This window comes from Borostomias antarcticus (genome assembly GCF_949987555.1).
Source record: "Borostomias antarcticus genome assembly, chromosome: 5".
Lineage (NCBI taxonomy): Eukaryota > Metazoa > Chordata > Actinopteri > Stomiiformes > Stomiidae > Borostomias > Borostomias antarcticus.
The window spans coordinates 3,945,430-3,973,362 of NC_140238.1; the positions used below are offsets into that span (position 1 = coordinate 3,945,430).

Sequence of the window (27,933 nt, forward strand, 5' to 3'; positions counted from 1 at the left end):
TAAACAATTCAATGTAAGTTTTGATTTTCATACAACCACGTGGGAATCATTAAGTGTTGTTAAGGCTTATTTTAGATAAATTAGTGGGTGAACGGATACGGAAATGTCAGTAGAGATCAAAATAGCAAACAGAAGACATCACATCTTGCCACACTTAAAACATTTCTCCCAACAAGGAACTGATCTCTACAGGAAAAATAACTTATAGATAACATTTTTAAGATAACAAATACATGGAAGAAATGGGACTTTTAAAGATCCATAGCAGAATTCTGTAGTGCATTATTTATATAATGATAAGAATATATTAGAAGTAAAACATTTGGGTATAACACAGATAGGCAGGCCTACCCAGGGTTCCCATTGGTAAATGCACTCCAGCTTGCAGCGTTTGGCAGTACAGTAGTTGTAATAACGATACATAACATAAGAGGGCAGTAAAGTCTTACCTAGACAAGTAAGCACTGGGACAGTCAATCTTTGATCAGACTATCAAAACAAAGGTTAGGACACCCTCCAGCAAAGAAAATAAACTCATAATACACAAGGTAGAGAAATTTGAAGACCCACACCAGTAACATCAAACTCAAAGGAGCTTTTTTTTTATTAAACAAAGAGCCTGTTGCCATGTCCTCTGGTGGCTCTTGTATGTCTCCTCTTGTCCATCCAGCTCTGGATCCCATACATGGTGCTTTGCACATCTTGTCAATTTCCAAGAAAATGTTTGTCAGTGTGTTTTTTTTTTTTTTTTACTAGTCCTTGCTGTTTTCAGTCTCATGATGGCGACGCGTCCTCACTACCTGTCGTACCGTTAGGTGCTTCTGGAGTCCCTGTGAAGGAAGAAGATCCACAAATACATTTTTCAAATGATGATTAAATTACCGATTAGCTTCCTGCCTAAATGTCTAAGTGAGTCAAGTAAGTAATCACTGTGACATAATATACGTTATGAATGGACCATATCTACATGTAAGACACCTCACCCTCAGTCTTGTCTGGCTGTGCTTGCTGTCCAGCAGCTTGCACGGTCTCCAGGCCGTCGTCTGTCTCTTTGACCTTCGCCTTGGGTTTCTTCGCCACGGGCGGCGGCACCTTGACCCCAGCCTTCTGAGCGTCCGTGGTCGTGTTCGCGGACGGGAGCTCCGTCGCCAGGTTCTTCCTGGAGTTGGTCTGGGCTACGGGTGAGGAGGAGGAGGAGGAAGAGGAGGAGGTGTCTATCAACACCTTCTTGGAGCTCTTGGAGAAGATGAAGCTGGCGGTGTTGGAAGGAGACTTGCGGACGTCTCCGCCCGGTGGCGAAGACGGGGAGTGCACGCCGAGACGTGAGGGGGGGCCGTCTTTGGACGTCCTGGCCGCCGTCCTCAGGCGGATGGCCTCCTGTAGTCTCATGGAGGGGTTGGTGGCCGTCACAGCGGGGGACTTCCTGGTAGGGGAAGTGACAGCGGTCGAGGCCGGGGGTGAAGTAACTACTGGACCGGTGGACTCGGTCGTGACCGCGGGTGGTTGTGAGGTGATGATGGCGGGGGGGGCTGTGTCTGTGGGAGGGGGGGTGGTCAGGATCAGAGACCTACGGATGGGCTTCTGGGGGGCCTCCTGGCTGCCGGCGTCTGGAGTTGGAGCCCCGTTACTGGGTTGTGTGGTTGCACTAGGGGCCTCTTTCTCATCCTGGGTCTTGGTCTTGGTCTGGTCAGGACCACTATTGACGGACCTCAGCTTGACTGTCTGCAAAATGGAGGGGGTGACTACAGGAGGGGGGGCCTCTTCTGGGGCCGGCGCCGGAGGGGAACTCTTCACTTGGGACTGCCGGTCTTGCGTCTGGCTCTTTGCGGTTTTCGGGTCGGGCTGGCGTGGGAGGTGGACGGGCGCCGGCTCGGGTACGGGGGGTGCCGGCGGAATGTTCACCGGGGGAGCGGCAGCCGGTGAAGGCGCTGGCGCGGTAGCTTCTTGAGACGGTGCTGGAGTTTCCAGTTGGGGTGGAGGAGGGGGGATTGTGGGAGGCGGTACTGGGGGGGCCTCCTGAGCGAGTGGACGGAGATCTTCTTGAGGAGTAGAGGTCATCTGTGGAGGGGGAACGGGGATATTTTGTGAAGGGGGAGGAGGAATACTCTGTGGAGGAGAGAGGGTGCTCTTGGGTGGATGCGATGCGCTTTCAGGGGGAGGCGCAGTACTTAAAGGAGTTGAAGGAGTAACATCTTGAGAAGAGTGAGTGGCGGTTTCTTGTGCTGGTGGTAGATTTGGGGGTGGAGGTGGAGGTGGAGAGGGGATGCTCTCAGGAGGAGAGAAAATCCTCTCAGGGGGAGGAGCAACACTCTCAGATGAAGGAGGAACATCTTGAGCAGAGTGATCAGCGGTTTCTTGTGCTGGTGGTAGATTTGGGGGTGGAGGTGGGGGTGGAGGTGGGATGCTCTCGGGAGGAGAGAAAATCCTCTCAGGGGGAGGAGCAACACTCTCAGATGAAGGAGGAACATCTTGAGCAGAGTGATCAGCGGTTTCTTGGGGCGGAGGAGTTGGGACTATTTGCGGAGGCGCAGTTGGAGGAGGAGGGATACCCTGGGGAGGAGAGAGTTTCATCTCAGGGGGAGGAGCAATGTCCGGAGGAGGCGGAGCCGGGACCTTTTGGGGTGCTGGAGGGGGCGCTGTTTCGGGAGGCGGCGGTGGTTTGTACTGGGGTGGAGGGGGGATTCCCTGGAATTGAGCCACTATGGCCACCGTAGGCAACACTGCAACTTTTACGGGTATGATAGCTGGGGCAGTAGTAGGAGCAGGTTTTAGGGTCTGTTCCTCTGTATCAGGCTGCTCTGAGAGAACTGTAGTGGGGAATGTTCCACTTGGTGACTCCTCAACAGGGGGCGCCGGTGCTTTCGTAGCGACCCCCTCCTGACCCGGAGAGACAGGCAGAGGGGGAGGGGGGAAGTCCATGTCATCATGTCCGCTGAGGGGGGCCTCTGTGGGCGGATCTATGGGCGGTGGGGGTGGAGGAGGGGGCCAGAATGAGTCTGGGGACGTAGGGGGTTCGGGGGCCGGGACTGAGGGCGACAGGGGCGGGGTCTGCTTGGCGGGGGGCAGCGGGGGAAGGTGTGCCGGGGGTGGCGAGGGAGATGGAGATGAGAAGGCCAGCGCGAGGGCACCCATTTTAGGTTGTGAATCAGTCTTTGCCTCCATAGCCTGGCTTGACGTCTGTATCCCTGACTTCCGCTCCTCTTTCTGTGCCGTCAATAGTCTTTCGTCACTGACTTTCACCAACACTCCATTCACTAATTGACCTCTTTTAACTTTCTCTTGTCCAACTTCCTGTACTACTTCTCCATTTGCTCTCATATCTATAGATTCCATTTGAGTCAATCTTTCATTTTCCTCTTCGCGAACCACTGGACTTGAACCTTCGGTACTTCCAATACTCAACTTGGCAGAGGAAGTGTTCTGCTTCTCCTGACCTTCCGGAAGGTTCTCTTCTTTTGGGTCAGAGACTCTCTCTAGCAGCGCTACTGTCTCCTGCTCCGCATCTCCCTTCTTCTCCAACGAAAAACTCTTCACAGAGCCCTCTTTAGACCCGGGAGGAGACTGCCTCTGCCCTCGCCTGTCCTTGGGGTTCTTCCTCAGGGCCGCCTGTATGTCTGTAGGGGCTGGCGGCCCCAGCAGCAGCTCAAAGGTGCGCTTGCTGTGAGCCCACACCTCCGGGGGAGGGGGCGGCGGGGCGGAGATCTTGGGCGGGGGCGGGATGTCGAACAGCCGTCTGAGGGCCATGACCGAGGGCGTGGGGGTGACGGATTCCACCGACGGGGAGGGTTGGGGTTCGGGGCGGACGGGCTCGGGGGTCTCTGGCCGCGCGAGGGGGGATGGGGTCGGCGCCGCGTGGGGGGCCCCGGAGAAGATGCTCTGCAGTTTGTCCAGGAATCCTCGCTTGTGTTTGGGGGAGGCGCCGCGCGCGTGCTTGGCCGGTACGACGGGAGTGCCGCCCTGGCTGGAGTAGCCGCTCGAGGGAGAGACGGTCTTCTTCAGGCCGTTCTCCTCGAGAGGCTGCGCTGGGGAGGAGCCCGCCGCGGGCGCCGGCGTCGGCTCCGCCTCCACGACCTCCCCGCCGGCCGTTGCCTGACGCGGGCTGGCCGACACGCAGCCCGAGGAGTCCTCCAGCGAGCTGGTGTCCGCCGCGTAGCCGCAGGGGCTGTCCGTTTTCCTGGACGTCATGACGGGAGAGGAGCCAGGATCCTCCTCTTCGCTGACCCCGGCCCCGCCCTGTCCCAGGCTCCACTGGGGAGCGGACTCCGCCGCCGCTGCCACCGCCACCCTGAGCTCCGCCAGGTCTCGCGAACGCCTCTTCATCTTGTCCTTGTGCAGGGAGTACGAGCGGCTGGGGGGAGCGGGCGCCCTTTTGGCCTTCACCACAGACAGGCTCCGGACGAAGCTCCCCTCCTCCGCCCTGCTCTGGGCTTTGCCGTTGGCGGACACGGCCGTCTTGGGGGCCTTGCCGACGGACGGCTTGGCGCCGGCTCGGTCGGGGGCGGCCTCTTTCGACCCCGGCCCCTCCCCCTCGTCGCCCTGGCGGGACCGCCCCTCTCCGGGCGTGCCGTTGCTGGAGATGGTGGAGGAGTCCGACACCAGCGTCTCCGACGACTCGGAGCGACTCCACCCGGAGCTGTCGGAGCAGGCGGGCGGCGGGCGGTGGCGGGAGGCGGAGGAGAGGGTGGAGGCGCGGGACGAGGCGGGGCTGGCCAGGAGGAGGCTGGTCTTGCTGACGGTGCGCACGCTGTTCCGGCACCGCCCCCGGCTGATCTCCACCACGTCTATGGACGGGGGGAGCACGGCGTTGGGGATGATCTTGGACAGGTAGGTGGCCTGGGGGGATATGGACATGACGGGGCTGGGGGGATGCTGGGCCAGGCTGGCCGTCGTCAGCCACGGCACCGCCAGGGACTTGGGCCTCCGCAGGGCCGACAGCTGGGGGCCGGCGCGGTGCCCCAGGAGGGCCAGGTCGTCCCGGTGTCCCCCCTGCAAGGTGAACGCGCGCTGGGCTCGGTCCTCGTCGAGCGTCTGCAGGGACTGGAGCTGGACTCCGACGCCCCCCGGTGGATCGGCGCTGCTGACCGCGCTCTCGCCGTTATGGAGCTGGGCTTCGTCCTGCTGAAGCTGACGCGACACCCAGGCTGCTCTGTCCAGACCTGGAGGGGAACAGGAGGACACATCGGGATTCATATCTGCTCCAGACAAAATATCACTTTTATGTCACAATTGAGGTGTGGAGAGAGGAGTGCAGAGGGAGCTGTACCTAGTTCTCTCTGGATGTGCTGGGGTATTCCCATCACCGTGGTTCTCCGCTGTCTCCTCCTGGCCTTCGCCTTCTCCGGCTTCTTACCCGAATTCAGGGGCCTGAACGTAGACGCTGGGGGAGGCGACCGCTTTTGTCAGAACAACGGCTACTTGCGTACGACGAGAATCGCTGTCGTTTTTCGATTTGGCGTCACAGCGCTGCCATGTCGCGTGCCGTGTGGTGCGTTAGGTTACCTTGTCGGGTCAGCCCTGAGCGGGAGGATCGGGTGGAGACGGTGGAGCGCGTGGAGACGGCGTCTGGCATGGTGCTGTCGGACTCCACCGCGCTCCTCTCACTGTAGCTGCACTCCTCGTCCCTCTGCACCGTCACTGTTGACTGGAGGGACGCCAGAGGGGTCAGCACGCCGGTTAGCACACACTCAGTCTACAGCGCTGTGGTCGTGTTGTAGGGCAAACAGGCCTTTTTAGTGTCACTGGTTTAAACTGATTTAGGAGGCTTGGATCACTTACACTGAGACTGATGCTTTGGTCATCCTTGAAGTCCTCTCCATTATCAGTTTCTAAAAAGTTTTAAAAAATGACCAAATGTGAGTTATTTAACATCGCTTCCAACTAACCGACCACATAATGAAATCCAAGAGTGAGTGTGCACTGTGTGTGCGTGTGTGTGTGTGTGTGTGTGTGCGTGTTGGAATGAGCGGTTTGCTACCTTCCTGCTGCAGCAGCTTCAGGCCCTGCTGGGCCTCTGAGTGAAGGTCCTCCAGGTACTTGGGCCTGCTGCCCTCGATGAACACGTTCTCCCGGAAGAGAGGAGGCCCCACCGCCTTCTCCTCATCCTGCTTCGGCACCGCTAGAAGGACAGAGAGCCAAACATATGGAGGTCATGAATAATAATCAATATTCAGTACTGTGCATGTTCGTGAGAGATTCAGACACACTCAATTGTAGAAAAACAATCGAATATGGATTCAAGAAAATGGAGTGGAATTAATTTCTATTTCCATGTCCACGAATGTGGGATTTAACTTGTGAACTTGTCATTGGATTATCACAATGAAACCTTGTGTGCTCTCCTATTGGACAAAAAACCTTGATCAAATGTCAGCCAATAGGCAGACAGACGGTCCTACTGGGTTGACATTGACTCCTGTTTAATTATAACAATAACTGTATCTTATCAACCAGTCTTATAGCATGATAAAGGGTCCTTTAATCGTTATCTGTACATAGTAAAAAAAAAAATCATACAGTACCATAATAAAAAACAGGCAAGGACCCAAAAGACTAGGCAATTTGCCACAACAAACAAATGGTTAGGTGTGCTGTATATTCCGAATCCATACAGAATGTGGATTGCTGCCCAGAGACATACAGTAATAAGCAGTGTATTTATGGGTGTACAGGTACACTGTCATGTCCACTAACAAACAGGAACTAACTACTGATTACCTAACAAATTAGCATACTATCCATTTCCATTGCAGAACATTTTCCAGCCTTGCGCCCTAGTGAACATGACCCTGGGTAAACACCACCCCGCCCCCCCCCACCCCCTCTCCAGGAACACACACCCAGGGTGATCCAGGATCAAACAGGCTGGTAACCTGTTATGTAATGCGATCGGTTCTATTCTTAGGCAGGCACTGTAGGCTACTGTACAGTGCGGTACTGAGCATGCTCCGTGTGTCGCGCTGGAATTAGCCTTACCGGCCATGTGCTCCGAGTGATCCTGACTACAGCGACCTCAGGACTGGTGGTCACTGAGCCACAAATACACATTTTCTAGCCCCATGTAGCATGTCATGCTATTATTAGCGCTCACAAAGGTGGTGAATGACCTGTTACTGGCTGCTGACTCAGGCTCAACATCTGTTCTTTTATTGCTGGACCTAAGCGCTGCTTTTGATACTGTGGATCACTGTATATTGCTGGATAGGCTTAGGAGCCTGTATGGCATCTCAGGTCAGGTGTTTCCCTGGTTGAACTCTTATTTGTCTGATCGATCTCAACGTGTCCAAAACAACATCTCGACCAGTCAAGTATGGGGTCCCACAGGGGTCCGTGCTGGGCCCTCTGTTGTTTTCACTGTACCTGGCACCATTGGGTCAGATCTTGCGTTCTTTTGGGGTTGTTTATCATTGCAATGCTGACGACCTACAATTGTATCTGCCTATTACATCAGGAAATGTTTCAGACTTAGCTGCCTGGCTGCTGTGAAGTACTGGCTGTCAGCTAACTTCCTGCTGTTAAACGAAACCAAGACTGAGATGATGGTTATCGGTGCGGCAAGACTGAATAATCTGAATGATCAAGCTGTCCTGACCTTAGATGACTGTGTGATTCAGTGCAAGGACAGAGTTAGAAATCTTGGTGTTATCTTTGATCAAACTCTTGTATTCGATTCTCATGTCAAGGAGGTGACCAAAATTGCCTTCTTTCATCTCAGGAGAATCGCCATGATTAGATCACTTTGATTGAAAGCGCTGTATAAATAAAATTATTATTATTATTATTATTCGAAAATTCACACAGAAATTCACAAAGCATGACAAGACATTTACCCAGCCAGCTCTCAAAATATTATTTTTGAGAGTTGTCTCCCTGTAACGGCAATACAACAAGTCTTTGGGACAATTCAAGATGGCCCTTAATGACTTAATTGTATTACCAGTTATCATGACCAGATAACCCGACCTGCCCCAGTCACCTAGAAGTGTGGTAATACTGGATTGACCAGGCAGGTAAGGAATTCAAAGTAAGGTGAGTATCGCAAATTAATAAAACTGCTTTTTGAGTGTCTGAGAATTCCCCAGACAAGAACATTTTTCACTCACCCTTCCTCTTGAAGACCGACAGTGGACAGTAAACATTGTTAGTCAGCAGCAGCACCATGGCTAGAATGTCAGTTATAACGGCTAAAACAGTGAGAAAAGAAAAAGAGAAAAATGGAATCTTCCAATAGGAGAACAAGATCCAAAGCTTCAGTCCAAAAGAAAGACTCCTGGGTAGATCACAGTCCACAGAGACAATAAAATAACTCAGAGGATCAAAATCATGATCTTCCTTGTTGTTGCTGATGATGTTGTTCTGTCACTTTACCCCCATGGAAGACACTCAATAGACAATGAGGGTTTAGACACTAATCCTTGCTGCCTAAATCCCGACCCTCTGTCTAGCACCCGCCTGCTGCCCCTCCTCCCCCTCTCTATCCCACCTCCAGCACTCGCCCTGTTTCTGCTCATCCATCCTCCTAACCCCAAAGTGGTCCATGCAAGGTTATGACGGGGAATCTGGGATTATGCCATAGATTAGGCACGTAAACACACAGAGGAGAGAGGAGGGGGAAGCGGGGATATCAGCGACGAGGCCCCCTTAAACCCGGGGTTTGACTTGCATAATAATTGCTCTGACTGCTTTGAGCCTCTATAGAGAAGCTTTAGCTGATCACAGTCACATCCAGACATGCAGCTTCACTCATTATAGCGATTGCGCCAACTCAGACACTCCTTCTTGGCGAGCTGACAGTCAGTCAGGAAGCAGGTATCTGGGGGAAGTGTACTTTCCTCCTCTTTTACACATTGTTTCCCCACAAGGGGGAGTAACGGAACTGGATAGGTGAAGGTCTAAGTAGTCAAACCAGACAGAACTGTTGGGAGAGAGCAGCGCTCCACAGTTGCGCAATAAACATGATTTCCTGGTTTGTCCTCTGACACTGTCCGAAATATCAGACAATTCAGATTCGCCGGAGTAGCTACGTCCCAGAAAGTCCCAAGTGTGACTTCTACCTTCCACACCCCCCCCGGGATGTGTCAAATATCAGGACACGTTTTCCAGTCATCCCCAGGAAAATGCCTCCGCTCCGATGAGGAAATGTCAAAACGAAATGGAGCAAAGAGGTCTGTTCACTTCCTGATGCCAAAAGCAAACTCCCCAAGGAATGTGTAACAACACATGACCAGGTAGAAAACCTTCCCATAGTCAAACCTCCACCGGATGACTCAGTATTTTCCATTAGTTCTTCGCCACATAAACAGGAAGTGTCACTGGCTGAGGTACAGTGTGTTACCCATGTCATTCATAACCAGGACAATGATCCAACGTGTTGAACAGTATGTTATTTATGGGTGGGGATAAACAGATAGAAACAGTAGTAGTAGTGCCCAAACAAGATTAAAACATGAAGACAACATTGCAACAGAGATACTGCTGTTGCCATCACACAGTGAACACACACGCACACACAATAGGGTGTGTGTCTAATAACGAGGGTTCTACGCTATGCCTGCTAGTGTGAGCCCATTGTAATTGTATTCAAATTAATCACTGGTACATTGAACAGACCATCTGTCCCCTAGAGTCTGATAGGACGTCAGTGGTATTAAAGGGTGACGTTGTGAGCCCCGTTGTTTACAGCAGGGATTTGGGTAACAATATCAGGACTTTATGGACATGATATCAGTCAGCTTAATGTCCTGAAGCCAGATAACAGCCTCCAGCTTAGTCAAAAACAACATGGAAGATTAAAAGGGAGTAGAGTTGTGGCTCATTTTTCTACATGTAAATAAAGATACAAATATAAGATACTTTGGTGAACAAACGTTGTTTCTCCCCCAAGGGGATTCCTTAACAGTAAACAGAACTTAAGCTTCTCAGTCATCAACTACGGTCGTAAAAAACAATAGAGCAAGACCAATGGGGGTGGTTCTTCAACAAATAAACATTGATTACAACGTCAAAGTAACAAATAACAACCTTTAGGGGTGGTAGTGGCGCAATGGTAGTCAATGTGCCTCTGACCTAACTATGACAACATGTAGACAATGGTGAACAATGCTGTGCACAACAGCAACCATCTTTCCATATTACAGCACCAGCGTACTCTACTGCATACTCATGTGACGTTGATTATTATTAATCGAGGAGTGAAGGGCTTGTAATGACGATCTATCTGGTATCAGAGCCAATGAGTTCGTTGGCAGACAACAAGGGCTGTTAGACAGGATCCAACACACTCAGAACTGACACAGGTATAGACTTCAGATGGTGAGCAAAGACACACACACAGACACACACGCGGTTTTGTCCTGACTTGCCCCTCTCTTGCTTGCCACTCTGTACAGCTCCCAGGGTGCCGCCTGTCAGGTGCTTAAGCCTCTTTAAGCAGCAGAGACCAACTGAACCAGACACAGTGGGACAGGGATGAGACCTCAGTGTGTGTGTGTGTGTGTGTGTTTCTCTATTATGTCTGTGTGTGTGTGTGTGTGTGTGTGTGTGTGTGCGTATGCAGTAATGAGTCCAGCTCTCTAAGCTGGAGAGCCCTGTTGAGTTCGCCATACCTTCTGGCCACCATTTGGATGAAGGTAAACAGTGGTCAGTGAGGGGGAACAGGGCAGGTCCTGCAGGGGTATTCAGCTGGATAACCATCGCTGTGTGTAACAGATATACCTCCAGAGATATGGCACTGCGTTACAGTCCATTTCACCCTCAGACACTACACACACACACACACACACACACACGCACACACACAATCATATACACATCGAAGCCACACATACAGATCGCATTGTAAACTATGTCGTTATTAGTCATTGCATCAATTAGTGCCCTAATCCGAGCACACAACATGGACCTGTCACGTCGCTAATCAAAAACAGCTCACGATCAAGAGTGACTGAACCCTCTGTTCCTGGTCCGGACCACAGCCGCTGCCAGCCCACGCTCTGATTGGCTCAGCGATAAGCAGAGAGCTCAAATCCCATTAAACCGTGTGCAGGAGAATGTGAAACACGCAGACCTGTTAGGACATGCTCAGAGAGAGGCACAGCTCAGATACAGGCTCCTACTCACAGAACCGCGAGACAACTCATTCATTAGTAGAGCATTAGCAAGTTTGGAGAGGGTACAAACTAGTCAAGCCAGGGCCCCAAGGACCACCATTAAGATATCCATCTGCACGTGATTTACTGTACACCTGCGCAAGAGCAAGCTGTACAAAGAGAGAAAAAGCATGGTTAGTAGATCCAAGGAAGAATATTGTTACACGGTCGGGATTCGTGTTTATGAGGTTGGCAAATGCAAGCCTACTATCTAATGGCCAAAACGCAATCTGAAACAGTACTGCTGTGAGAGGAGCACTTTACTGCTAGATCTTTAATCTGCCATACTCTGTAAAGCATCAAAGGTGCTTGTGTGTGTGTGTGTGTGTGTGTGTGTGTACTGGTTTCTGTTAGCCAGTGGCGACTATGCACACATGCATGCTTATCACAAGCCCAGTCCTTGAGAGTGTAGAACGGTACAGGGTGTTCTGGGAAGGGGGAAATGATTAGCAAAGTAACCACCTTGACATGAAGTTACCATTTTGTTAGATTATTTTCGAGGGGGAGAGATTTTTCGCCCCGAATGCCACGTGCAGCGTCCCGCGGTTGGGCTTGCGTCTACCGACATGAGCATCGTTTATCATCCGTTACTGAGCATTCCTAGCTCTCAGCGGTCTCTTTTGCAGACCGGCTACATTTCAAATCATCTTCTACCGTGACAGTAATCTGAGGGGTGTGGGGAGGTAGCGTGACATATCCGAATCAGGTAACAATTAACGGATATAAGATTCCATAAGTAATCACTGATGTTGATCGCCAACAGGCTTGGCCCAGGTAACGCTGAGATAACGCTTTAGTCCGTGAAGAGTGAAGATGAGTTTGAGGTCATCCGACACCCACACGTAATCCAAACAGGTCCAGGGGGCAGCCTGGGACTTCATATACCTGTTCTCCCAGTAGAGGGCTCTGAATCTGATCATCTCAATATCAAGGTGTGCTGACTAAAATTTCACTCCAGTCTTCAACTTGAAATCTTAGCACCGAATGCTATCAAAACCCCATCCGCCCGAAACATGTTCCCTTTTATATTGCGCCGTTGTTTACAACGCGAACGAGCCAAGTCCTCCGAGCAACAAACTGTGTTTGACAGAGCGGTGAATGGACCTCTCACAGGCCGAATTCAGTCCAGCTGTCGGTATCACAAACAGTATTTCAACCCCTGTGCCAAAGAGGAACGGGCGATGACCTTCCCGATGACCTCCCTGCTCAGCTCGCTAGGTAGTTTGGGGAGGTGGCGTGTGGGAGTGTGTGTGTAGTGTGCGTGTGTGTTTATGTGTGTGCGGTTTGCTCTAGACAGACTGGTGTGACTCTCAGACATTTCACACGCCAGAGTAAAGCCCAGGAGGTTATATGAGAAGGGCAGGAAAGGTCCCGGCCTTCCCATAGTACCTCAGTCCATGCATGTTACCCTCCCTCGGTCACTTCCTGTCACAGGAAGTCGTGTTCGGCTCCTGCTGCATTCTGGGAAGGACAGGACAATACAAAGCAGTGGGGGCTGGAGTGTTTGATTGCTTCCCGCCATCAGAAGGGGGGAAAGTGAAAGCGTATCCGGCGTGTCAAACCTGTTCTCCCTCGACAGTGCTTCTCATCCCGGGCGCGATGGGGTTTATCTGTCCTGTACAGACCCACACACACACCCATGCCCACATGCCCCCACACACACACACACACACACACACACACACACACACACACACACACACACACACACACACACACACACACACACACACACACACACACACACACACACACGCCCACACACTACACACACACGACCACACCAATACACACACACACCTTCACACACCCACACACACACACACACCATCGCATTCTGAGGCACAGCCAACTGACTGTCTGCACAGTGAATGCAACTGTTGAAGTGTAATGTAAAAAGGCCCTTGCAATGCAGGTCTTACTGTAGAGCTTGCACACTGCCAGACTGATCTTGGTGCGCACGTACACACACACACACACACACACACACACACACTGTGTACGCGCACATACATTCTCATGCACGCGCACGCACACAATACCCACACTCACACGCAGGGGCATCCTGGCATTTCTGGGTTAAAGGCAGATCTTTAATAAGCCCGGGAATCTGTGTAATCTCAGAGGGCGAGTGTGTGAGGAGGTTCTGGGTGACCTCCTGCAGGTGCCGGGTTAGGGGCCCATCAGCCCTGGTCCTCCTCCCCTCCAAACCTCCAGACTGGTTAAGGCCCTGTGACCGTCTGCTGAAGCCCGTCTGAAGAAAACACAGGAACAGGATATGAGAAGCAAGAGTAGCTTCAGGAAGGCCAATGTTCTGCCTTTATAAGTTGCCTTATAGGATCAACTGTACTACTGTAGCTATAGATGTGAAAACATGGCTACACACGCTTAAGGGACACACACACACAGACCAGTATGGATTTCTATACATCTGGCCCATGTGACTCAAGAGTCCAAATATGCGTGTGTCCGCGCGCGCACACACACGCGCATACACACACACACACACACACACACACACACACACACACACACACACACACACACACACACACACACACACACACACACACAGGGCAGTGGTCTTCATATCACATAAAGGACATCCAGGAAGGGCAAAGGTTTATCTGTGTAAACAAGCTACTGTGCTGTTCAACATCCCAGCTGGGGGCAAACTCCATGGTCCATGTTGACCAATACATTCAATATAATACAAGCTCAAATACAAACAGGGTAAACACATTTCTGAGGTCTGAACACACACACGCGCGCACACACACACACACACACACACACACACAGGATGAGGGAACAGAAACATCAAACGGGTAGATGCCCTCTCCTCTGTCCATTGACAACAGGATACTGTTCTGTTTAAGCACAAGCATCCATTATCTACCTGATAGAACACTGGATCACACACACGCACGCACACACACACACACGCACGCACACACACGCACGCACGCACGCACACACACACACACACACACACACACACACACACACACGTTTGATTTCCCATAGACATCCGTTCAATTCCCCCGGCAGGGTAAGACGGGGCACACTGTGGTCCGGGTCAGGAGAAACACAATCCCTTGTTCCTGCTTACGCTAAGACAGCCGCTGGCAGTGGGTTTAATTAACTGGGCGTGAGCCAACTCCCTGCCCAGCCCAGAGTCAGAGAGGGTACGGGGGGCCATGAGGGTATCAGCCTAAATCACCATCAGGATCAGACGCCATTCATTCCACTGTGGCTTAACCCGGAGGTATTCAGCCCCTCTGAGAACATCGACGTGCTTTTCTTCTGTTCATCTCAGTATCTCCCAGAAACACACTTCAGGATGTTAGGAGTTGTTTTTTTTCCCAGGCTATTTGTGTCCTTGCCAGCTTAAACACACAGCCTGCCTCATGTTTACCGCTTCAGGCTATAATATCATGCATATCAAATACCTGGAATATGAATCATTACAAATTTCTGAATGAGACTTCTGTGTTTATGGCGATAACTCTGGGGTCGCTTTGCCTTTCAGCCACACTTCACTACAGCAAGTCATTAGGGAGAGATACCAACTGTTGACCAGTTGATAACACTGACCTACTACCTAGTATACAAAGTACATTTGGTTTAAGGAAGACTGGGAGGGAAATAACCTGAAGAGGAAATCCTATCCAGGTCAGGTTGGAGTCATGTGACCAAGGTGAGAGGCAGCATTTTTTGACCTTGGCAGAAGGAATCTCCTCAAAGTTTCATTCCTGCTCTTAGCAGTATACTCTGAAAACGGCGTAGAGGCACACCGTGTATGTGTGTCGGGAGTGAGAGTATGTTTTGTTTCATGTAGTGTATGTGTGTGTGTGTGTCTGTCTGGTGTATTCATTCATGTATGTGCAGTGTGAGTGAGTGTACATGTTTATATCCATGCATGCTTTGTTTTGATTGTGTGAGTCTTTTGTGATTCGAGCCCACTGGAAATCCCCAAACACCTTTCCACTTGACCTGACAGCTCGGTGTTTCCACATGTGGGGCTACGGGAGTGTGTGTGTGTTGGGTGAGGTTCACTCCAGTCTACGGACCAATAAGCCAAGACTTGCACAAGCACTGCCAGATCAACACCCACATAAAACAGTCCTCGGAATCCAGAATCTGGCTTTTGTGCTCTTGCGAGGCTTGACTATGCCGGGCGGGCTACAACAATTAACCAGAAAGGGCCCAGCGCGAAAATGCGTGTCGGTTTCTGTTTAGAGCTGATTGCATCATTTAGGACGTCGGTGTGACTTTCCGTATGTTAGTATGTTCAGTAACTCTAAACCTAACTTGCTCACAACTTGGCAGGACCGGGGGACACAGAACACTGAGAAAACATGGGGGTGACTAATATTGTTAAAGACTCTCATTTATAAATACATGTACAAACTCCTGATACGAACTGCCAGGGAAAACCGAGCTAGACTTAGCCTGGTACGACCATCCCGTTGTCGCGAGCTCACATTCTGTTTCTCTAACGCAGAACGGTCTGGCCTTCGCCTCCTCCAGAGCGATTATGTCAAAATCAAGACCATACCGGGCCAATCAGGGACTGCGTTTTAACTGCTGTCCCGCCCCACAGTGGAAAGCAGTCCCTGATTGGTTCGTGTCCCTGCCTCTCGCTAAACAAACATGGCGGCTCCCGAAGCAACGAGTGGTAACGTTAACGTTAGAAGAATAAACACAGCTATAAGTGCAGTTATTGCAGAAATAGACTTAATCACAACACTTAAACAAGAACAAGAGTATGCACTGGCGGAGTTTCTCGGTGGAAAAGACGTTTTTGCCATTCTTCCATTCTGACTGGAAAGTTTGCTGAACGCTGATTGGCTGAAGGTGTTTGTCTGTCAAGGCAAGTACCCTCGCCCACATAACCGCTCTCTATGGGGCGAAGGCCAGACCGATATTGCGGAGCGAAGCAGTGAGCTCGCTAGATCAGGATGGTCATACCAGGCTAAGCTAGACTAGCCTGCGAACAGAAGGGTGCATCGTTCACATTGATGTGCATCCATTCCTGTATAGTATGCCTAAACACGCGTGTCTATTGGCCTCCTCATGTGCATGGTCCCTGTGTTTAACAGGTCCAAACCTCTTGTGTTTGTGCGCAATCCTCGGTATTGAGCGCTGCGGGTCGAGTCTATCACCGAACACGGCGGCCAGCGATTTCTTCACGGCAAACAATGGCTCCCTGGGGGGGGTCAAAGGGCAGGTTGGTGAGTCACGCTCTGTTCAAACAATCCTCCTCCAGTGAGCAAACAGGCCTGGGAGCCTCAACACCAGGACACTGAACTCCCACTGAACGCAAAACTCCACTCACCGACTCGAGAGTTAAGCCACCGGTCGAACAAACTCGAAACCCTTCTATGACCTCTCGCGACGATATCTCTCTCAGGCAGGAAGGCTACTGAGGGTCGGTAAAAAAGTCTTTATATACACAGACCTGCGCATGTTTTTTGGGATTAACATCTTTTGCTGAACGTATACCAGCCACTAGCGCTAACGCTAACCTCAAGAATGCTAATGAGGATGTTTCACTCGGTTACACGGCGCGTTTCTTTCCGTCGGCCCCTTACCATGCCCGTGAGCCTTGGGGGACGCCTGCTTGCCCGCCTTGATCCCGCCCGGGTGCGTGTCCAGGCTCAGCCCGTTGGCGTTGATGTCCTTCTTCTTCTTGCCTTTGAGCCAGCTGAAGGCCCGTCCCAGAGAGCCCCGGCGCTTCTTCCGCCGGCTGCCTTTGGCGTTCCTCTCCTGGGCGAACACGTCAGCCACATCCTGGGGGATCAGCTCTCCCACCGAGTCCCGGCCTGACATCCCACACTCACCCTGGAGCTACGGCCTGAAAGCAAGAGAGAGAGAGAGAGAGAGAGAGAGAGAGAGAGAGAGTGAGAGAAAGGGGGGAGGGTGTGGGAGAAGGAGAGAGGGAGAGATTGAGAGAGGGGTGGAGGGCGAGAGGCGGGAAAGGGGGGAGAGAGAGCAGCGGAGAGAAAGAAAGAGGCCATATTGATTAAGCACAACATGAGTAATTGCACTCACTGAATGGACAAAAAAAAAACGGTGTCTACGGACAGTTTAACAATGCGGTCGCCATTTGGCACTGCGGACGCATTCCCGCACGTTGATTCAAGGCAAGCGTGCCAGAACTGTAATGTTCAGGCCCCTCTGTGCAGGGTGTGTGCTGAGTACAGAGACCAGCCCAGCCCCCCCCACCCCCCCCCCCCCCTCCCCGGCCTCCCTCAACCAAACTTGACTGTTCTGTGAAGAACTGGCACCACTCCCTTCATTCCTGACTATGGAGTCATGATTCACAGTGCCCCACCCCTAGCCACACACACACACACACACACACACGCACACAAACAAAGACCCACGCAAACACAATGCACACGGGCAAATAAACAACACGCGTGCACCGTACGCTCTCGTCCAGCACACGGACTCCCGCGGTCGTATGGTCTGCTTTTTTCATTCTGTACGGTCTTTCTTGGGTCTTCTCTTCGTTCCTCTCCGTCATTCCCTCGCTCGCTTTCTTTTTCGTATCAAAAAACTCTTGATACAATGAGCTCATCCTCCCTCCCTCCTCCTCCTCCTCCTCCTCCTCCCTCCCTCCTCCCTCCTCCTCCTCCTCCCTGCCAGACTCCTCTCCTCCGGGGCAGGTTTCTCAACCTCGCTCCAGGGGACCTAGAGAGTTTACTGGGCTTCCTCCAGCTGGGCTGTTTACTGGATCCTCCTCAACATCCACAAGCTGCACCCAAGCCTTGGAAAGGACTGATGATAGGACAAGAGGTGAAGCCTGCAAACATGCGGTGGACAGGCGGAGGGAGGGAGGGAGGGAGGGAGAGGGAGAGAAAGAGAGGGGGGAGAGAGGGGGGGAGAGAAAGAGAGAGGGGGGGAGAGAGGGAGAGAGAGGGAGAGAGAGAGAGAAAGAGAGGGGGAGAGAGAGAGAGAGAGAGAGGGAGAGAAAGGGAGAGAGAGAGAGGGAGAAAAAGAGAGGGGGGGAGAGAAAGAGAGAGAGGGGGAAGAGAGGGAGAGAGAGAGAGAGAGAAAGAGAGAGAGGGGGGGGGGGGGAGAAAAAGACAGAGAGAGAGAGAGAGAGAGAGAGAGAGAGAGAGGGATTTTAGAGGTGAGAGTATAGCATGTAATGACAGCAAATCTGATTAGAGGAACAATAAGAGCTCAATGAGACCTGGGACAAGAAGCATATAACAGCTTGAAAATGCTGGCTTGCGTAGATGGGAACTCTTATCCCTATTGGCCCCAAAAGAGACTCGTCATCGATGGCAGGCTTTTATATTCTTCCCAAAGTGTGAACGTTTATTAGCGAGTGTATTGAGTATCTCACCCTCTGACTTAAATTCAACTGTATCAATGGGCTCCAGTCTCTGTATCTGTCATGCATCCAAACATGGCCATAGCACACTGCTCAAAAGCCTCTTCCAGTGTGTCTCCCCAGTGGAGTCTGGGGTGAAGGGTCACAGTTAAAACATCCAGGAAACAGATAATGATGAAATACTTATGAAATTGCTGTTTGATGTGATTCAGTTTCAACTCACTGTACATCAGCTGTACGGTCCAAATCTAAGAGAACCCACATGACGAGGTTAACATTGTTGGCTTAATTGTTTTCACCGAAGAGCTCATACTTAGTTAATTTGGTTCTACAGTATATACATGTTTGGTGACTACGTTGTGGTCTGTGCATTGCTTCACATAAGCTATTTTTATAAGCATGTAATCCTACCCGGTCAACCAGCAAGACGAATGTGCCGAACATGTTGCCTAGGTTGTTTTCTGTGAATCAGTTCAATTTAGCTCACAATCATCATCAATTTATTTTAAAAAGTGGATATATAAACTGTTCCCAAATCAACTTTCTTTTGACAACATGCAACCGGATCAGGAAGCAAGTGAAAAAATGATCCCTCTTAACCTTTGGACTTTCTGGAGGAGACAGAACCCACCCTCAAAAAACCTGGCTGATGGGATTGTGGTTTCCAGTCGAACTACATTAGAGGCAAATCCAAATATCAACATCTGTGACTACATGCAATCAACACACAGCTTCCCATAACACTGCGCGTAGGAAGAGGTCCCTGTACAGCTATTCGCTCAATGGCAACGTGTCAAAGGAATGAGCCTGACAGGCCACAGCAATACCCCCCGAGACTGATGTGAGAGATAAGCTCCTCTTTAACAGCTGGATGGAATATTGAAATATCTGAGGCATGAGGAGGGTAGGAGGGGGTCCTGGTTTGGCTCTGTATCTCTCTCACACACACACACACACGCGCACGCACGCACACACGCACACAAACACACACACACACACGCACACGCACACAAACACACACACACACACACAAACACACACACACACACACACACAAACACACACACACACAAACACACACAAACACACACACATTACAAACACTGTCTGACAGACGCCCACTCACATTGGTCATAAATCAACCCTCGATCGTTCCAATCTCCTCAAGGAATGTCAGCATTAAAACCACTGGAATCTCTGGACGCTCTTAAAGGGGGATATGGGAGGATCCCAGCCCAAACAGGCCATCATCCCACTACTAACAAACCAGATGAGTTGTTTTCTGGCAACCCTAACGGGGGGGAGGTTCACATCATGGCCCCATGTCACCGCGCCCTAATATCATAGTCCCAGAGAAAACTGACAGCACCTTCTTCCCCAAAGATCTGTCTTCCAACTAGGGCTGGGTATCGATTCGAATTTCAAGAATCGATTCGATTCAGATTCACAAGGTTCAGAATCGATTATCACGATTCAATTCGATTCGATTCAATATCGATTCGGTTAGTGTTACTAAAACCTGTTTTTTTTTTTTTAGCTGTAACCTTAATTACATGACTGCCAAGTTATGCAACACATCAATACTAGGGCTGGGTATCGATACTGATTTCCAAAAATGAATGAATGAATGAATCATTGAATGAATGAATGAACTATTCATTCCTTCATTTATTCATTCATTCATTAACCCTCATTCTGAATCATTTGATTCAGAATCGATTTTTTTTTAACCTACTTCTAAAAATCTCAAATTTGCACACAGTCAATGTTTGCTCATAGGAAAAGCGTCTTCTGTGGGAGTGACGTGGCGCGGCTTGTAGAGGACAGACTCAGTGGAATCAGTGTGTCAGTGAAAGGCCAGCTAGCAGTGCCTCTCAAGTGGTCATCCAATCACTTCAGGGAAAAGTATCGTCCCCTCTCATCCAGCTCTGGAAAGCTCTGTGATTCTGCCCTGGCAAATTACAGTCATTTGGGTGTGAGTCACGTCAGTACATCTGCAGTGGCTATTCACGCTGAGCAGAGGCAGTCCTGAGATGGTGGTGGGGGTGGGGTGGGGTGGGGGGGTCTGGTCTTTACACTTTTATAGCCCACATGCTGCTGGGTGAGTGACTACACCCCCTCTTTATTTTTACCACATTGGGACGACGGTGAAGCTAAGCACCCTGGGTCTCGTCGGGAGGACCACCCACCTGGGTGTTGTCCAGTCACGAGGGACTGACTCACGACATCACCGTCATGGTTACCCGAATAACAACCGGAGTGCATTTCTAGACTGCGAAAAGAGGAATTGATTCTTTCAGAGAGATCCCGTGTTTGGGACTGCACACGCAGTATGGTGTTCACTGCACAAGGTTAGATCGGGTCACAAGACAATGGGTCTTACTTCAAACAAAAGCAAACACTAACCAGTTAAGGTCAGTAAAATGACACCTTGTATACAGCAGACCTAAATCTCTCTAGTCTCCTTGCCATCTATAACCATGATTGCTTGTCTTTGATGCAATGTCTTCCTGAAGACGAATAAATATTTGCCCGAGTAAATCAGAGCACTCTGGGCCTCTTCTAATACGGACGTTACCATAGTGACCCTTACACACACATAAATTAAGTCTCGGTCAGGATACACACAAAAACTCTCTCAAACAAAGTCAGAGTGCCTCGCCAACACTGAAATTACAGAGTTGCTTCATTGGCACAGTAATTATATAACCCGTAACCACACCTCTCAATGGTGGCTGTTGATACACAAACAATACACCCTGGAGGGCCACAAAGAGTGGTTAACAAAATCACATCTTTCCTCAGACCACCTTGAGGAAATTATTGATTTCTTTTGCCTAACAAGGGAACTTCACTGTGAATACAGAACAGGACTGGACTGCATCAAGATGTGTATCACAGTATCAAAAAGCAAATCGAGCCTCTCTCTCTCTCTCTCTCACACATACACATCAAATAAACACACGCGCTCGCCGCTGGCCTCTGCTGCAGCCTTCCAGCTCAGCCCAGTCCTGCTGGAGCAGGCATGCGCTCAAACACGCCGTTCACTTTGTCCTCACAACGACGTGAAAGGGCGGCGCGGATCTGGAGAGCAGCCCCTCGGCGCGCTGTCAAAACACACGCCGCACAATAGCACGCCATGAACGTTTATCAGTCACAGAGCAGAACACGGAGGATGGAATATGGCTCCCGTGATGATAACCCGCACATCTGACATTCATTCCTCCTCCGCGGTTCCGACAGTTTGCACAACACTATGTCATTGACCCGGAGGTCATGGATTCCGCAGGAAATCTTGGTCGCTGTTTTTATTTGCGGAGGTAAAGAGACGCAAATCGCCGCCGCCTGCTTTGCCTGAGGCCTGGAGGAGCAGCGCACACTACTGTACAGGGGTCAACTACAGCACAAACCCAACACCAAGCTGCCTTGATCCTCTGGTGTTCCCCTCCAGTTATTCTGCATTATGCTTCTTCTCGACAAACTGGTGTACAGGAAATGCTACCACACCAGTATATCTGTGAGGGATTGGTTTGCTTAACTGTGGTTTGCTGAACCTGATGCTCTTCCTGTCGCACTTGAACTAGACGAGGTTCGCCTGAACCTACTGGGGCGGCTGTAGCTCAGTTGGTAGAGCGGGTCGTTCAATGATCGAAGGGTCAGTGGTTCGAATCCCAGCTCCGACTGTCCACATGTCGAAGTGTCCTTGAGCAAGACACCTAACCCCAAATTGCTCCCAATGAGCAGGTTAGCACCTTGCATGGCAGCTACCGCCATTGGTATGTGTGTGTGTGAATGGGTGAATGAGAGGCCATTGTAAAGCGCTTTGAGTGCCGCTAAGGTGGAAAAGCGCCATATAAGTGCAGTCCATTTACCATTTACTGAGGCCCCTACACATCTAGGACCCGGAGCCCTGACCGACACCATGGAAACGTCCACATCGCACTCTTATCTTATCTGTACTAATCTGAACAACGTTAGCTGTTCGCTGAAGTAATGGATGACTGGCTGCTGAGGTGAGTCAGAGCGCGGAGCAGACTGGAGCAGACTTGACTGGCTGCCGTGCCCGTGGGGACAAGTCAAAGACAGGTGGAGGGTGTGGCAGGAAAACAGACGCCTTTGTTTGAGCGGTGTGTGGCTCGGACCGCACCAAGGGTTCACTCCTCTTCACCTGTGGGCCACAGGAGACAAAATGGCACTGCTGAGAGAACAAGGTTAAGTTCTTTTTTTTTTTTTACTGCAGTCAAATTCAATTCCTCCCCAAGGGGTTAAATGCTGTTTATAGTTTGGACTCATGAAAGCCTTTTCTTTTCCCAGTGTGGTGTGAGTAGCCTAAATGTCGCCACGTTACAGGTGTGAAGGCTGGCTTTACTCTACCGAGTTCATTAATCAGACCAGGGTGTGTCTCTCTTCACTGAGCCTTATCAAACAAAGGGGTTAACGCTCGATGGCATACTTCAGAAGAAGAATCCAGCCAGAGCAGAATCCAGCTAGAGCAGGAGGCGAACTCACACACATTCTGAACCAGATGATCTATCGGTATCGTCATAGGTGAGGCCCTCCAGGGGGAAACTGGTATTACCCAATTCCATGTCTCAAGAGGGATTCTCGATTCAAACAACGGTCGTTATGCTTTGTCGTGTGGAATGTCCTTGTGATTAGATCAGTCAGCGATGACTTCACTTTCTCTGGGAGGGCTCATCGTTGCATTAATGTGATCACATGTCCCTTGGAGGGAACTGCACTGTGTTCTTGTTTACCTTGAAGAAGACTTCCATGACAAGAGGCCCCATGACTGTCAGAGTGTGCCTCGTACGAACTGAAACCGTACGAAAACCGAACTTTTTCTTCAGTTCAAACCGGTAAAATTATAAATCAAAAGGATTATAGAACATAAAACTAACGTCAGAGGAGCTGTGAAAGAAAGATGGTGCGTGTCCAGGGGCTGAACACTGACAAGTTAGGAGCAGTAGACTGCAGCCAAACTATTTTGGCTGAAAGACAATATGTTGATGTGTGGTTCGATCTCATTTGCCATTTGTAGGGTACTGTTTCAGAGAAACCCGTAGATAATGACAAAATAAACACCGCCATACAGCCATGGTACAAGCCAACATTCATTCAAATAAACAAAAATAAATGAGCTATGCTACCACACTCATGTCTGGCTTCAGAAGAAAAGCGTCATCGCGGGGGTTTCGATGCTAAAAGCGTACCAGGTAGTGAACAGACATGGCCTGCTCTCTCATAGTTTGCGTTGCTGTTGGGCCACTGAAGCCAAGCAGCAGCATGTCTGCTAAGAACAGGGGCCGCATTCCTGAGAGTTTGATAATTACTGTGCGACTCGTCTCTCTAAGTCTCCTTCACCCTCTCCCTCGCTCTGTCTTACTCTCTCTCTTGTTCTCCCACTCTCTCCCCCTCCTCCACCCCCTGACAGACAGAGGCTGATGCAGTGGCCTTCGAAACAAGTCCTCAGAACATAATAGCCGGGTTATGAGAGCCCCATTGTAAGGTAATGTTTTAATACACGATGCCGGCTGAGGTAACTCCATTGTGCGTTCATTCCACTCTGGTGTTCGTTTCCCTGCAGAAGCATGGGCCATTGAGAACGCCCCCGTTTCCAGAACTCTGAACCGTATATCTATGCTGATGAAGACCCTGGGCTAACAGTGGAGTGGGATCTTTAAAATCATTCTTTAAAATCAAAGGCAGGTCGTTGACAGCGGAGGCCTTACAGATAAACACAGCTGTGGGCTTAAAAGTCCATCCTGGCATCTCTGGAGTCTCTGTTCTCTCGCAGTCAAAACAGGGCCTCTCTGGCCTCCCTTCACACTCACCAGCCGTGCTCACTCAGACTCACATAGATGGATCCCTGTGAACGTTTCAAGAGGACAGTGAGAGCCAGCATGGGACATGCAGACAACCAATAGATAACGAAGGGCATCAGATAGACCGGTAAACAGTTACAGTACACTGTCTAAACAGTTTTGGGGCATTTCAGTAGACTTCTGAGTTCTCTCTCTCTCTCTCTCTCTCACACACACACACACACACACACACACACACACGCACACACACACACACAAACACAAACAAACACACAGCTTCCCTCTGACTGATTGGATTGCTGTTAATGTGTATCAAGTTCTCAGTGATGACAGATCAGTAGATTAAATCCTATTCAGTACCACTCAATACACAACGTATCCACACAACTACAGGCCAGCATCACTCACTCACTCACTCACTCACTCACTCACTCACTCACTCACTCACTCACTCTGGTCTGAATCCATGCATCCACAATCCTTCATTACACCATCATCCTAACTGTAAGTCAACTACTGAGCTCTGGCTATCCGTGCCCAAAACCAACCAACGTACCACCTCACCGGTGGCTCCTCCCCTCACTGAGCAACACTAGCTGCTACTGTTTTATTTCCTCAGTCAAGACTGCTATCCTCCTCTCTTCCTCCTCACCTCCTCCATGTCCGTCATCAACTCATCAATCTCATGCCCCATCTCTCTCTCTCTCTCTCTCTCTCTCCAAGTCCTTATCTCTCACCCAGCTCTAAAACTCTCTGAAGTGGCCTATCTCTCTGTCTGTCTGTCTCCAGGGCTTCACCTGGCTCAGACATACCCCCAGTGTTTGCGTAATACACTCTTGATGATGATGATGATGATCGCCATGGGTACAAGGTAAGCCTTGGAACAGCAGGGTGGTGAGGAAGGAGCAGAACCAGAACGTGACACACCCTTCCCAAACAAAAAGTCTTTCTCTCTCACTCTCTGTCTGTCTCTCTCTTTCTCTCTCTTAAAATTAGCTAGGAGAGAACAGTGGAGGTCAGTGTCATTTGGAGATTAAAAAAATAAAATAATCAAAAGTCATAGCAGGGTTGTGTGTGAGGTGGATAGAACAGTCACGCCCTTACGCTTGCTATTGTTGTCAGTTAGTCCATATTTAGTCTGACTCAAAGGGTGTAGGTTTTGGCAATAAACCTTGTCATTCGTTGTCACACTGCCCAATCAGTGGCGAGACTGGCGACGCTAATTAATCTGATTCGGGCCGAGAGATTCTCTCGGTACCAATCAGATTCGATCCAGACTATTTTGCAAGAGCACCGTCGCTGCGTCCGGGGCTGGCTCCGCCCCAGCCAGACCTGTCTCCGGCGCTGGCACAGCGTAAACGAAGTGTGGAGATAGGTATGGCTATCCGAGACTAGTCCATATTCAACCGAGACCAGCAAGCAAGTGCAACGTCTTTCTTTGGATACAAGTTTGAGAACAAGTTTGAGAATATAGCTGCGCAATCAGTAAATATCGCTTTAACTTTTCTGGGAAACAATAGACTCGAAACTGGCTTCCAGTAGAGTTCAAAGTCCATGAACAGTCTATGAACTGGCGCAGACACAAGAGGGTAAGACCCCCTGAGGTTATGAGAGTGTAGGTATCTCCCACAGTCGGTCACTACAGATAAAGATGTAGGCTATGGTTCAGTCAAGATCAGACCGCCATGTGGGTTTGGGCTAGTAGACACAAATTGTCAGTGAGTGTCAAAAAGTGTTTTGTTGAAGTAGCCCAACTGATAGACACATCTGTGACAATGGTCTTCATTGTCAAAGGGCCTGTTGGTGGGAAAAAATATAGGTAAGTAGGTTCACATTACCCGTGTTTGTGTGCGAGTTCCTCGCTAGGACCCCTCAAGGCCAAGCCTAACAAATTTCCCACACCTTTTTTCCGGAATGCCAGTGTATCTCGGACCTCCAGTCTAGTCCTGAATTCCTCCCCCAAGCTGCGTACCCTACCCTCCTCCTTTGGGTTCTTTTCTTTCCAGACACTTCATAAAGTTATTTTTCGGGGGGTTTATTGAACAATAAAAGTAAACCATAGCCTATGTTGCATAATCACTTTTGTACCACAAACATGTCAGTGTTAGTTCTTAAAGAATTTCCCCTAAACGAATATAAAACTGTATCCAGAGAGTAGTTTTAGCCTATTCTAGCTAAATATTTGTTGAAGTTATAGTTGATACGAGCCCACAATTCATTCCCTGAGCAGCTTATGGCACAGCTGGATTTAGGCTACATCGTTAAAATGACACGTGCCAACAGTAGGCTACACTTATAACAACTTGATAATGAATCATACCTCTGTATAAACTTGTTAAAATCCCGATGTAATGGATTCAATTTGACCGCCTCATCCGCTGTCCATGAGTCTCCGTGTCTCCGCCGCAAATTTGTTTTCACCGTCCGAACTGAAACTTCAGGTAGGTTAAACCATTTCCTCGAAATGCAATTCAGGAAGTGGGATCTTGCTGATTGAACTGAATGAATAGGTCGCTTTTGCTTTGATATGTCTGGACTTTGTCTTTGTTTTTTCTTGTGTACACTGTAGTGGCTCTTGGCAAATGAGACAAAACTTGAAAGTTTGCTCTTGTTCCGTCCTACCTGGCTGGGCTGGAGCGCGCACAGGTGAGGACATGCCGGGGAGAGATCCATCCAGCGTTGTTACAGTGCCTCCTAGTGGCGGTGATAGGAAAAATATAACTTGTAAATGGAAGTTCATTTATGAGATTATTAGTTTGAAATATTATATAATAAAGAACCAAAAACCAAAGCGTTTTTTTTTATTGTGATTGTTTAAAGGGTAATTCTAGTTGTAAGCATTCAGGCAATGTATCGTGTGGGCCTGCTCTCCTAGCAATCCACACTGTCCAAATACAGTAGGCCATCATTCTCATGGTCGTAGCACAACTGTGGATAACTGATTGTGGGAAAGCATAGTTGCAGTTGAAAATGCACAACGGTGACCTAGATTGTCCACTCTGCAGATAGCAGCTGTGATATAAGACTCGAAGTTAGTTGATCATAAAAGACACACAGGCCACGAAGTGCCTAAATATATCTCATCTCTGGCACACTGACTAGTCCAGACATGCATCAGCAAAACCAGCCATTGCATCCAGACCACTCTCCCCTCACATGGGGGGGGGGGGTATATATCTCAGGGCCAGGAGGTTCTCTCCCTCCCTCAAGGTTATTTATAAACACAAACAGATCCTCTGTTTTGCTGGAGACAGACAGCAACCCACAGAAGGTGGTCCGACGATTCAAGCAAACCATTTCTGTGGTTATAACTAGAATTGTGATTTTCTGGACAGTTGACAAGAAAGTGAAAAAGGCAGGGTGAGTTTTTAATAATTAAGTCTACGTTAAATGGTATTTGGATAAGCACTTCATGTATTGGCTTGGTCATTTAGGCTAATGGCCTTGTGTATTTCTATCTCAGTAGCCTACTGCACAGATAAATCTAACTCATCGCTCATTGTATTGTATGTATATCAAGCTGAACTTCGAATGAACTTTGTAACTCATAGATCACATCTTGGTCTGTGTTACCACATACACTAGGCTACATCATGATGACTTGTCAGTAGGC

At 49.7% G+C, this 27,933-nt stretch overlaps 1 protein-coding gene across 1 annotated transcript; it reads right to left on the minus strand.

Annotated features, from left to right (window-relative positions):
* Nucleotides 1-677: 677 nt before the first annotated feature.
* Nucleotides 678-26,812, minus strand: LOC311309280 (uncharacterized protein). The gene is made up of 8 exons (XM_084438483.1): nt 26,641-26,812; nt 16,742-17,004; nt 5,975-6,115; nt 5,776-5,825; nt 5,500-5,641; nt 5,264-5,377; nt 984-5,156; nt 678-830 (listed from the first exon to the last, which is right to left on the minus strand). Exons 2-8 carry the CDS (start codon nt 16,977-16,979, stop codon nt 775-777), a joined length of 4,914 nt encoding a protein of 1,637 aa, XP_084294609.1. The 5' UTR covers nt 16,980-17,004; nt 26,641-26,812; the 3' UTR covers nt 678-774.
* Nucleotides 26,813-27,933: the final 1,121 nt, after the last annotated feature.

What these genes read in the sequence shown, in the direction of transcription:
- LOC311309280 (XM_084438483.1), bottom strand. Translation starts at nt 16,979, where the DNA reads ATGTCAGGCCGGGACTCGGTGGGAGAGCTGATCCCCCAGGATGTGGCT. An exon ending in CCCCAAGGCTCACGGGCATG is followed by an intron (nt 6,116 to 16,741) that starts GTAAGGGGCCGA and finishes CTGTCCTTCTAG; the next exon opens with CGGTGCCGAAGCAGGATGAG. An exon ending in GAAGCTGCTGCAGCAGGAAG is followed by an intron (nt 5,826 to 5,974) that starts GTAGCAAACCGC and finishes AAAACTTTTTAG; the next exon opens with AAACTGATAATGGAGAGGAC.